Source organism: Elephas maximus, chromosome 12 (genome assembly GCF_024166365.1).
Source record: "Elephas maximus indicus isolate mEleMax1 chromosome 12, mEleMax1 primary haplotype, whole genome shotgun sequence".
NCBI classification, from domain to species: domain Eukaryota; kingdom Metazoa; phylum Chordata; class Mammalia; order Proboscidea; family Elephantidae; genus Elephas; species Elephas maximus.
Window position 1 is genome coordinate 89,204,897 of NC_064830.1, and position 11,663 is coordinate 89,216,559.

At 53.6% G+C, this 11,663-nt stretch overlaps 2 protein-coding genes across 7 annotated transcripts; one reads left to right on the forward strand and one right to left on the reverse strand.

The window, feature by feature from the left end:
• Positions 1-35: 35 nt before the first annotated feature.
• Positions 36-8,403, reverse strand: INO80E (INO80 complex subunit E). 6 transcript variants are annotated; one of them, XM_049903121.1, is made up of 8 exons: positions 7,966-8,403; positions 7,734-7,804; positions 7,479-7,531; positions 5,354-5,432; positions 5,146-5,257; positions 4,612-4,749; positions 1,169-1,261; positions 537-619 (listed from the first exon to the last, which is right to left on the reverse strand). In XM_049903121.1, exons 1-7 carry the CDS (start codon positions 8,044-8,046, stop codon positions 1,190-1,192), a joined length of 606 nt encoding a protein of 201 aa, XP_049759078.1. In that variant the 5' UTR covers positions 8,047-8,403; the 3' UTR covers positions 537-619; positions 1,169-1,189. The 6 variants fall into 6 exon arrangements, with proteins under 6 accessions (XP_049759074.1, XP_049759073.1, XP_049759075.1 ...); XM_049903117.1 differs by lacking the exon at positions 1,169-1,261 and having other exon boundaries at positions 36-619; positions 4,612-4,746; XM_049903116.1 differs by lacking the exon at positions 1,169-1,261 and having other exon boundaries at positions 36-619.
• Positions 8,404-8,549: 146 nt separating this feature from the next.
• HIRIP3 (HIRA interacting protein 3) lies at positions 8,550-11,604 on the forward strand. Its single transcript, XM_049903126.1, has 8 exons — positions 8,550-8,821; positions 8,900-9,020; positions 9,123-9,234; positions 9,486-10,011; positions 10,183-10,696; positions 10,797-10,965; positions 11,043-11,141; positions 11,221-11,604. The coding sequence occupies exons 1-8, from the start codon at positions 8,757-8,759 to the stop codon at positions 11,382-11,384; spliced, it is 1,770 nt and encodes a 589-aa protein (XP_049759083.1). The 5' UTR covers positions 8,550-8,756; the 3' UTR covers positions 11,385-11,604.
• Positions 11,605-11,663: the final 59 nt, after the last annotated feature.

The window sequence follows — 11,663 nt, forward strand, 5'->3', positions numbered from 1 at the left end:
CAAAAAAGAAAGGACAAAAAAAAAAAAAAAACAAAGAAGAGCCACCCCTTTAATACAGTCTTCATTATAACACTTAGCCCTGGAAGCTGCCCTCTTCTGGGTGGCCGCCACAAGGTCTCTGCCTGCCCAAGAGGTGGCAGGTGCTCCCAGGCCACTCGTTTAAATAAATAACTGTCCCCCCGGATGGGGCCGGGGTGTGAGGACAGGGGGCCCTGCCAGCCCTGCTCAGGGCCTACCTTCCCAGGGGACATTTCTGCATGTTTACGCCTTTTCTGACTGTGTCAGTGGCCGAAGCATGGCAACTGGGTGTCAATAAATGTCTCTGAGGAAGCTGGGGGCTCATGTGTGCTAGCACAGTGGGGGGCCGGGGGACCATGGGCAGGGCACAGGTGCCAGGTCACTCCGGGATGTCGATCACCAGGTCATCATCCCCATCCAGGGCGTCATCGCCGCTGCCAGCGTCACTGAACATCTGCCGAGGGACGGTGCTCAGGATGGTGTGGGGGGGCATCTTGGGAGGGGGCAGTGGGGCCAGGGCTGCCCCCACCCCAGCCCCAGCACCTCGACCTGGAAAGGTCAGCGGCCCTCCCACAGGGCAGTCGGGGGTTCCCACCGCCATCTGCAGCAGGGGGAAGAAACACAGGGAGGACTTGTCAGGGGGGGTCTGGGACTCCCAGGAGGTTGGGTACTGCCCCCTAAGGCAGTTCTGGGGGACAGGAAAGGGGACAAAGGCTCATTTTAGGGGTAGTGGATACCACTGGCTGGCCACCACTGGACTCGGGGACTGCCCCCACCTCAACTCCTTCAGCGTCCCCAACCAGCAAGTGCCTGGGGGTGAGGGGTGGTGATGGAGGTGTTGATGAGGGTGAGGGAGGTCTTACAGGAAACCGGGAGGGAAAGGCTGGCCCTGCACTCCCCAGGGAGGCCCCTTGGCTGCCCCGGTAACAGCAGTGGAGGGCCAGCCTGCTAGGACCCTCAGATACCGCCTGCCACCACTGGTTCCTGGCCCTCCTCCTCCTGCAGGACTGACTGGCTTGGTGGAGGGTATCACAGGCTGCCTAAGCCCCCCTCCCCCTCCTTCTGAGGAGTCTACCTCTTCTATCTCGGAGGGCCCCTCCTCGGGATCCCCGTAGCCACTGGCCTAGGCCAGGCCCTCCTCTCAGCTCACCTGTGCTATGGTACCAGCCTCCTAACTGGACTCCCTGCCTTCAGCCTCTCCCAGCTCCAGCTCCTCCTCCACACTGCAGCCAGAGTGATCTCTCTAAAACACAAACCTGCGCATGTCATTCCCCCTCCAGGGCCCTCTGCTCCTCGCTGCTCTCTGCTCTTGGGACCTGCTCTCTGCTCTTGGGACGGGCAGGCGGCAGACCTGAGCACAGGCCGGTCCCTCTACCTGGAGGGCCCTTCTCTATTTGTCAAAGTCCTGCTTTGTCCTGAGGCTGGAAAGTGTTCTCTGTCCTGCCCAACCATCTGTCCCCCTCCCCTGCCAGGTCAGTCTGAAGCCTCCCCATCCAGCCCTCATGCTTTGCCTGCAGGTACAAACCCTCCTGTCCTTAGCGCCTATGACATGCCATGTGACTTCTGTTCATGATCTCTGACCCTCATGCCCACCCGGGTTGGGGGGGAGATGATCTGTCAGAGGAGGAAACTGAAGCTTAGAAGGGGGGGTGCCAGGGAACAGGCATGCTGGGTCCCCACTGGGCCACATCCAGTCAGGCGAAACACTTATGGGTGGTCTTCACAGTGGTCCTTCTGGTTGTCTTAGCACACTCAGCCTTCATGGTCTACTCTTTGCTTCCCAAGGAGCTTCCCACCTCACTGATGTTCCTGAGGTACGATGGGGATCACAGTGGGGTTTTCCCTCAGAGGTGGTGCCTCAGGGTTCAGGAGCCTGCCCGGAGGCCCACTTCTGACCAGCCCCCTTGTACCCATTACCAAGCACTCATGGACACATGGGAGCAGACACACAACTGAGAAGGACAGCTGCGTGAGGACTATCCCCCTCCTCTGGCCACCACCTCCCTATCCCCACCTCACTCCCTGGCCCTACCCTTGCTTGGACTTACTCAACGGCCTTCTCATGGATCTTCAGCATGACTGACAGTAGCTAATACTTATCTCTGGCTTACTAGGAACTAAGCACTGGACTAAGTGTTTTTCTCCCCTTAGTACATTTTATCCTCACAATGACCCCACCTGAAACACAGAGGAAAGCTGAGGTTCAGAGAGTTAGATGACATGCCCAAGGTCATAAAGTGAGTGAGTAGAGGAGCTGGGATTCAAACTCAGGTCTGTCTAAGGCCCTGGCTCTGAGCCAACCTGCTCAGTTTTCCACAGCTTTCCTTCCTTTGCTTAGTGTTGCTACCTCCAATCTCTTCACACCAAGTCACTCAGAAATTTCCAGGGGCTCCCACTGCCTTTTACCATAGCATGCAAACTCTGATTCTGGGTTTTGAGCCCTTCTATGACCTGACCCATCCTATCTTTCTAAGCTTGTTCGCTCTTTTCACTCCTGCTTCAGCCCAAACACACACTTCTGCTGTGTCTCTGTCTTCATGTCTGCTATTCCCTCAGCCTGGAATATCCAATTCTACTTACCCTGCACTCAAATGTCACTTCTCTGAGGTTTTCCCTGATTTATCCCCTCCTCCTACGCACAGCAATTGATGTGGGCCCCTCTCCCAACCAACGTTTTCTCTCACGTGTCAGAGCTTAGCTCCCTGACATTTCTCTACTTCAGAACTCAGCACCAACCAGAAGGCCTCAAACTCCCTGTGCCCATGCCACTTCACACCTACGCCCACCTACTCCAGGCCTCACTGACGCCCCACTTTCTCTGCCACCCTGCCCTTCAGGCCAGAAGCAAATACCCTGCTAAGTAGAGCAAAGGGCCAGTATTCTCACTCCTATCTTTCATGCTCAAAAGATTAAGTCACAGAAAACCAAGGTCACACAGGGAGTAAGTAGCAGGGCTGGGATTCGAACTCCAGAATCCACACTCCTAACAACACAAATGTGGCTTCCCATTTCACTTCTGGCTCCAGAGCCTGAGTCTACAACCCACCCAACTTGAGAGCTGCCTAGCCTGGTCCCTTTTCAACTTTGATTCATGGCTGGGCACAGAGCCTTCTGTGTCTTTGGTGGCTCCTCTCATCTCTCCTGAGGCTCAGTGCTCAGACCTCTTCTCTTCTCCAGCCACACTCTGCCCTCAATGATCGCATCTGTCTCCATGCTGATGACTTCGAAATATATATCCCCCTGAATCCCAGGTGCCCATATCCAGCTTCTAGTTGACCTTTCCAGAAAGCATCTCAACATGTCCAGAGCCAAATTCCTCATCTTCCCTCTAAAACCTGCTCCTCCCATCTTCCCCCACCACATCTCAGGAGAACGTAACTACTCTTCTTCAGTCGCTCGGGCTAAAAATCCAAGTCAGCCTTGACTCCTTTTTCTTACAACCCACAACTGGTCTTTTAGGAAATTCTGCAGTGTATCCTTTAAAACATCCACAAGCCACTTGGAGCTTTCCCACAGTTCCTTGGTTTACAGCTGTAGCCTCCTCCTCATTGGTACCCCTGCTTCTACCCTGCAGTCCTAGCCCTACCCCTACCCCTCACCCAGCATGGTCTCCACACAACAGTCTCAGAAATTCTGTTACAGTGCAAGTAAGTGAGATCAAATCCCTCCTCTGCTCCACCTTTCCAATGGTTTCCCATTTCACTTACAGGACAAGCCAAGGTCTTTACAAGCGCTGTGAGGGCCACCACAACCTTGCCCCTCGGTTACTAATCTGGCCTGAACAAACCACACATGTGCTTTCCTCGGGGCCTTTGCACTGGTTGCTCCCTCTGACTGAAATACTTCCCAGAGAGCCACGTGGCTTGTTCTCATTTCCTTTAAACCTCCAAACCAAGTAACATTCCAGATCACCCAATCTTAAATGTCAGCCCACACCCACCCTGGGTGCTCCCCACCCCTTTGACTTAAGCCTATTTTTCCCCACTGCTACCTAGCTGTTTACTTTTTGCCTATCTTGCCAGAAAGTGAGCTCCATGAGGCCAGGGACTTCTGCCTGCTGTTCACTATTGCATCTGCAGCACCTAGAACAGTGCATAGCACACAGTAGCGCTCAAAAAACACTCGTTGATTCAATGTAGTTTAATCATTCACTTTACGGATGCAGAACTGGAGACCTGGAGAGTCAAAGAGACCTACTCAAGGTCACGTGCTTTTTAACTGGTAGAAACTTGACTGGGTTCTACCCTATAACTCTTTCCTTCCTCTAGGCTGCCTGGCATTACAGGACATCCCCGATATGTGAAAACCAAGCCTCGCTGCTGGCCACACTGCAGCACTATGAGAGCTGGACCCCAGGCACCCTCACTCTGAGTTCCTAAGGCTGGTTCTGCCCCTGATTTGTCTCTACAGTGAGCTGTTGGCCAGGACCTCTCTAAGCCACCCCTCAGAGCCTAGCCCTGGCCTGGGCCCCAGCAGCCCCAAATCAGTCATCCGAAGTTCCTGGACAGGCCTCCGGCCCCTGTCCTGAGCCTCCCTTGGATGGCTGTCCTCTGGCCGTCCTGGCCCCTCCCTGGCCTCCCCAAATCAGGGTACCTTCAGTTTCCGGGGCAGGCGAGGCCGTTTCTGCCGCGTGGGCCTCAGGGGGCTGGGCTCCCTCAGGGGGCTGGGTTCGGGCAGCTGCAGGGCCAGGTAGTCAGAAGGGAATGGGGGGTAGGAGGGGGAGGCCAGCTGCTGTGGCGGGAGTGGAGGGATGGACATGGGAGATGGAGTGGATTGGGGTGGGGGGTGAAGGGGAGAAATGCAAACAGAGGGAGAATGGAAAAACAAAAGAGATGGCTGATGAGTGTGGCTCCCCCTGGCTCCTGAGAGAAGAGGAGGGGACACCAGTAGGACTTTGTCCTGGGGTCTGCTCTCCTCAGTCATGTCTGTCCCCCATTCCTACACCAGAGAGAGAGGAAGCGGGCAGCCCCGACTCACCCTCCAAAGGGTGCTTGCTGGCCACACCCAGAAAGATATCCCCATAGCTGGGCTGGCTTCACCCTGAAGCCTGGCCCCTCTGCCCAGATGATACCCGTCTTATTCCCAGGCACCCTAAGTCATCACTTCCCAACCTTGACCCCAACTCACCGAGCTCAGGTATGGGGAGGGGGCCCCAGAGGCCTGAAGGGGAAACCCTGTTGAAGGAGGCAGGGAGAGGCTGGACGGGGAGGGGGTACCCCCCAGCGGAGGGCTTCTCTTCCTGGAGAAAGGACAGGGAGGAGAATCAGAGGCAGCTAGGAAGCCAGGTGTCCCACCCCCTACCCTCCCCCAGAAAGGAACGCTGGCTTCTTCTCACCTCTTGGGCGCTGGAGTGTCTGACAACTTGGGTGTCCCCTCTGTCTCGCTGTTATCTGAAGACGCAGTGGCATCTGAGTCTGTGAGTGGGGAGGGCTGGTTTACTGAGGAGTGGGGGTTCTAGTCTACCCAGAGGGGTGTAACCTCAGCTCTACGGAAAACCAGGGGAATCTGACTCCTCAAAATGTGCCCCTGTGCCATTCTGGGGAGGTCCCCAGCTTCTTAAAACATCCTTCACTTCCTCCTTCCTGTCCATGATGGCACGTTTGTCAAACACTATGTGTCAGGCTCTATGCTGGATGCTTTACATTCACCATCTCTGCTTAACTTGGAAACTATCCGAGAAGGAAGTGAAGGGTATCACCTCCACTTTCTGGAGAGGTCACTGACGCTCAGAAAGTACTGTGTGGGGCCGGGGCTGGTTCAACCAGGTCTGTGACTCCCTGACCACTTTATACCACTCTTTATTTGCCTCTAAACTCCCTTCAGCTCCCGCCCTCGCCTCACTCCTAATATCTAAGCTCTCTTGTTTTTCCTCTCCAATCTCTCCTTCCTTTATCACTCTCCCCCATTCCAACCACCACAAGGTCAGGCTGCTACTACGTTAAAATTGCCTGCTAAGCAGTCTCACGCTATCCACTCTGACCCCAGGATGACCTGAAATGTAAACGTGATCACATCTCTCCTGGTTATGTTCCCCGCTGTCTGCAAGTACTTGAAACAAACCAAACCAAACCAAACCCACTGCCTCGGGTCGATTCTGACTTGACTCGTAGCGACCCTATAGAACAGAGTAGAACCGTCTCACAAGATTTCCGAGGTTGTCCATCTTTATGGAAGCAGACTGCCACAACTTTCTCCCACGCAGTGCCTGCTGGGTTAGCAACTAAGTGCTTGGACTGCTGCACCACCAAGATTCCTGATTTTACCTACTATCCTTTTAAAACACATAAATGAACGGGCAGCGCGTGTTCTGATAAAACATTATTTACAAAAGCGAGCAGCACAGGTGGCAAGAGTTTGCTGATTCCTACTCTCAGCCCATGTTTATAAGCACTGTGAAGACAGGTGATTGTGACACGGCTTAGGAAGGCCCCACAGTGGAACAAGGCCACAAATGCCCACCTTATGGGCTTTTTCAAACTGTGGTTCTCAACCCATTCACGGGTCATGAAATCAACTTAATGGTTTGCAAAATGCATTAAAAGGAAAAGAAAAAAAAAATCTAAAAAGTACCAGAATGAACTACACGTAGCACTCTACACACTGTTTCATTGTTTTGCGTGCATGTATGTGGACACTTGACCTTAAAGTGTGTCAGCCCTTGTTTTCCTCTATGCCTGGCTTGTTCTTGCCTCAGGCCATCTGTATCTGTTATTCCTTCTTCTTGGAAAGCTCTCACTCATATCCTCACTGGACTAATTTCTTCTTATAATCTAGATCCCAGCTCAAATGTTACCTCCTAAAAAAGGCCTTTCTTGATCACTCTATGGAGCCCTTGCCTGTTGTGTACTTTTGAACAGTCCACAAGCTAAAACAGCTTTTACCTTTTTATATGCTTGGAAAAAAAGTTAAAAAAAAAAACTCACATGTAAAAATTACATGGCATTCAAATTTCAGTATCCATAAACAAAGTCCTATCGAAATACAGCCACGGTTATTTTTCACACATTGTCCATGGCTGTTTTTACACTACGGTAGCAAGCTGAGTAGTTGTGACAGAGCTTGTAAACCTCACAAAGTTTGTCAGTCCCTGCTCTAGGCTGATTACTACCACATAACTCTATTTTACTTCTTTCAATACCCTTACTACTATCTAAAATTGTAGCTTATTTCTCTGTTTACTCATTACTCATTTTTCTATTTACTAGAATATGAATGGCAAGAGGCCAACGGCTTTGTTCATCTTGGTTATTGCTGTATTCCTTTTTCCAACCACAGTGTCTGAAAACATGGCAAATATTCAAAAAATACTTGAGTAAAAGAATGGTAGGTAGGGGTGGAAGGCAAGCAAAAGGAACCGTTGGAGGCTGCACAAGTCTCCAGAGCCTAAAAGGAGTGGCTCAGGAAGCTTGCTGGAGTGCCGAAAACTATGTTCTCCATCAATTTCTCATGACCTTGCTCACCAGAAGAGTCTTCATCCACGTTCTCGTACTGCAGAAGTCGGTCAAGAAGGAAACTGAGGGAAGGGACGGAGAGAACAAGAGTGTTTATTCTCATCTCAGCGATGCTCTCCTGGGCCCTCTAGCCTCCTAGCCGGTCCTCCGGATCCTTCGAACAGCTTCGAGGCAGGCATTAGGCATTTGCGGCACTATTCCAGGTTGGGGCCCGAAAGGAGATCCACAGGAGCCACCTGACCACCCTCCTCCAACGTGCCTCACCTCTTGTCCCGGGACACCTTCAGCAATTTTCTCTGCGCCTTCCTGAGCTCCTCCTGGAAGCACTCGTGTTCCTGCACCGCGGGGCAAGGTGGGCGCTGAGCCAACGGCCGTCCGAAAAGGGCCCCAGAGACTAGCGACAAGCTCTCCCCAGCCCCTTTACACATGGGTAAACTGAGGTCTTCTCAGTGCCAGGCCTCCTCACCACCCGCAACCTCTCCGCCCCAGCACTCACGTAGATGAGAAACTTCAGCTTCCGCTTCAGGTTCCGATATTTCTTTTTGTAGTCCACCTCGCCTTCCGCTGGCCCGTTCATGACCTGACGCGGGAGCAGAGCCCCGGCGTCTGTAGTCCCGCTACTCCGAGCCGGCTCTACACGACCTCGACTTCCGGAGACTCTGCAAGCCTCTGCCCGCTGGGACTACAACTCCCGCGGCACCCCGCGCCCAGGGAGCGTTTGCCCACCGATTGCCCTCATGGGAAATGTCGGGAGAGGAACGTTGCTTCGGGTAGCTACGCTAAAGATGGCGTCGCAGCGACGCGATGACGTCACAAAGATGGCGGACGCCAGAGGGCACCTTTCCTGATTGTAAACGTGCTTCCAGATTTAAAGGCACAAACAGACTACACCCCCCCCCAAGGATTCCTAGTCTCCTTGCAAGAATGCCCTTTTTCTTTTGCCTTTCGAAAAATAGCAGCATAGCTAGCGCCCGTGACCAGGCGCCAAGGAGGCAGCGTCGCGGGTTGATTACGTCACAGCTAAGGATGCCTGCGCTGAAGCGGTTTCCAACGAGAACTTTTACAAAGTTTCGTTCTAAGCAAGGGAGCGAACCGCGAGACCTTCCAACTGCCGCGGGGAAAGCAAGATTTTATCTGGTAGAGTTCTCGGCTCAAGCAACTCGCGACCAAACCTAACGGTCTCGCCTGACGGTGCCACGGCACTGCGCGTGCGTGACCGCCTGTCAAACGCGTTGACGGAGGCCGAGAAGAAAAAAGGCGGGAGCCGTCAATCCCGGATGGAGCAAAATGGCGCGGGATAGCGAGATGCAGGAATTCACCCGTATCCTCTTCCGAGGACGCCCGGACCTCAGGTGCACTGGGGGCTGGAGGTGGGACTGGAAAGGGCAAGGGCGGGATGGGGACACCGTCTTGACACCATGTCCCCGCAGTACGCTCACGCACTCCATCGTGCGGCAGAGGTTCTTGGCTCACGTGGGCCGCGACCATCTGGAACCTGAAGAGAAGCAGGCGCTGAAGCGGCTGGTGGAAGAGGAGCTGCTGAAGATGCAGGTGTGGCCACGAGGCTGGGCCACGGGAGGCCGGGCTTGTTGCTGAGGGGGTGGGGCAGAACACAACCTGGGTACATGCTTTACCCTCTTGATGCACACGCAGGTGGATGAAGCGGGTACCAGGAAGAAGCTAGACCTTAGGAAGCAGGTGAAGAGACCTCCCATCCCCTCCAGTGATCCAAAAAGAAAAAGACTCCGTTTCAGCTCAGAGCCAGGTTAGTGCCGCCTCCCAGCTACCAGTGCCTTCTGCATCTTTGGTTTATTTAGAAAATATTTATTGAACATGAAATATGTCCCAAGGTGTTAGATAAGGGGGATTATTGAGTTAGGAGCCAGGATCAGGATGGACTTGTAGTTGTTTTCTACTGCCCTTCACTCTGTCAGAGCAGGACTGGAGACAACCTATCTCAAGTGAAGGGAGAAGGAACAGGAAGAACCAGTCCCATCCCTTCTTTCCATATTCTAGAGCTCAGCTCTGCAGCCTCCAGTCCAGACTGCTTTGGCTTCCCAGCAAAGAACGGAATGGCAGCAGCAGAAGTCAGCCCAGCTGAGAAGAGTCCGAGGCGAGCCTCACAGAAAGAAATGGGGGAGAGCAGAGATGAGGAAGAACAGCAGAGGGACTTGACTGCAAAGATGGGATTAGAGAAGGTGGTGAAGGAGAGCAGTGAGGAAGAGGAGGAAGGCTTTGTCAAAACAAGTGAGATCTGGAAGAAAGACAGTAGTGAGGAAGAGGAGGAGTTGAAAGGCAGGACTAGGAAGAAAACTGTGACAAAGAAGAACAAGCAGACACCAGGCAAGGCCTCAGCCAGCAGGGAACAGGCTAGGGAGGAGAGTGAAGACAGTGAGGAGGAACCTGCCCAGAGGATGAGAAGGAAGGGGGAGGGAAAGAAAGGAGCTAAAAGCCACCAGGAAAGTGAAAAGGAGAGTGAGGATGAGAAAGAGGAGACCCCAGCCAAGAATGAGAATAGAGAGGAGGAAGGGGGAGAAGAGGAGGATGAGGAGAAGGAAGGGGGAGAAGAGGAGAATGAGGAGGAGGAAGGGGGAGAAGAGGAGGATGAGAAGGAGGAAGGGGGAGAAGAGGAGGATGAGGAGGAGGAAGGGGGAGAAGAGGAGGATGAGGAGGAGGAAGGGGGAGAAGAGGAGGATGAGGAGGAGGAAGGGGGAGAAGAAGAGGATGAGGAGGAGGAGGAACGGAAATGCAGAGCCACAAGCAGTGGAGGGAAAAGGTTAGGTTGGGGCGAAAGGAGCTTGAAGCAGAAAAGCAGAGCAGGGAAACTAATGGGAGACCGACAGGACAGAGGGGAAGGGAAGGGAAAAGAGGCAACAGGCAGTGGGGATAAGAAAGGGGGAGATGAAATACTTCCAGTGCAGAGGAAGAGCAAGGATAGGGGCCAGTGTAAGGGGGGGAAAAGGCAGAGTGGAAGCAGCGAGGAGGATGGGAAAGACAGCCTGAGGAAGATGAAAGTAAGGAATAAAGGTGCTAGAAAGACAGTCAAAGCTAACAGTATCAATGGTGAGGAGAGTGACTTGGAGAGGGAGGTGAGTGACAGCGAGGCAGGAGGGAGTCCCAAGGAGGAGAGGAAGAACCGATCTTCCAAGAAGAGCTCCAAGAAAGGCAAGACGCGAAGCTCCTCTTCCTCCTCCTCAGATGGAAGTCCAGAGCCCAGAGGCGGGAAGGTGAGGGTGAAAATGGGGAGGAAGGCCACCATCGGGGAGTAGGGAGACCCTGACTCAAGCCCAGCAGTCTTGGCTTTCAGTTGTTGTCTTTCCTTGCCAGGCTGTCTCTGGTCGCCATGGTGAAGACCACCCAGCTGTGATGAGGCTAAAGCGCTACATCCGGGCCTGTGGGGCCTATCGCAACTACAAGAAGCTGCTGGGCTCCTGTCACTCACACAAGGAGCGCCTGAGTGTCCTCCGGGCAGAACTGGAAGCCCTGGGCATGAAGGGTAAGACTGGGCATGCTCCAGGGGCTGTGTGAGAGGGCTCCTGCTGCTGAAAGGCTCACTTGCCCTTTCTGCCCCAGGTAACCCTTCCTTAGAGAAGTGTCGGGCCCTGAAGGAGCAGCGGGAGGAGGCAGCTGAGGTGGCCTCCTTGGACGTTGCCAACATCATCAGCAGTTCAGGTTAAGGGGCTTCTTCTCATTCCCCCAGGAGAAGATGGGGTTGGGCTTCCGCAGACAACTAATCTCCCCTTCCCCCTAGGCCGGCCACGCAGACGCACAGCCTGGAACCCTTCAGGAGAAGCAGCCTCCTCTGGGGAGCCATACCGCAGGACCCTGGACTCAGATGAAGAACGGCCCCGTCACCCACCCCCAGACTGGTCACACATGCGTGGCATCATCAGCAGTGATGGCGAGAGTAACTGAGCTCTGCCTGCCCCTGAGGAGGGACCCTTGCAGCTTGTACAAAGCATATATAGTACCTTCTGTTTTGTGCCTGCACAGAGTTGAAGCAGCTTTCTCCAGAGAAGACAAGCAGCTCCCAGAGACACAAGTTGTTGGGACCCAGCTTCTTGGCTCAGTTTTCTGTTTAAGGTGTTCACAGGGGTTTATTTTTTAAAATTCAATAAAGGACTGTTTGTAGTCATCTCATCAGAACTGGTTCTCTACTCTTACCCTCTGTACTTTGGGCCAGGAGCTGAGGAA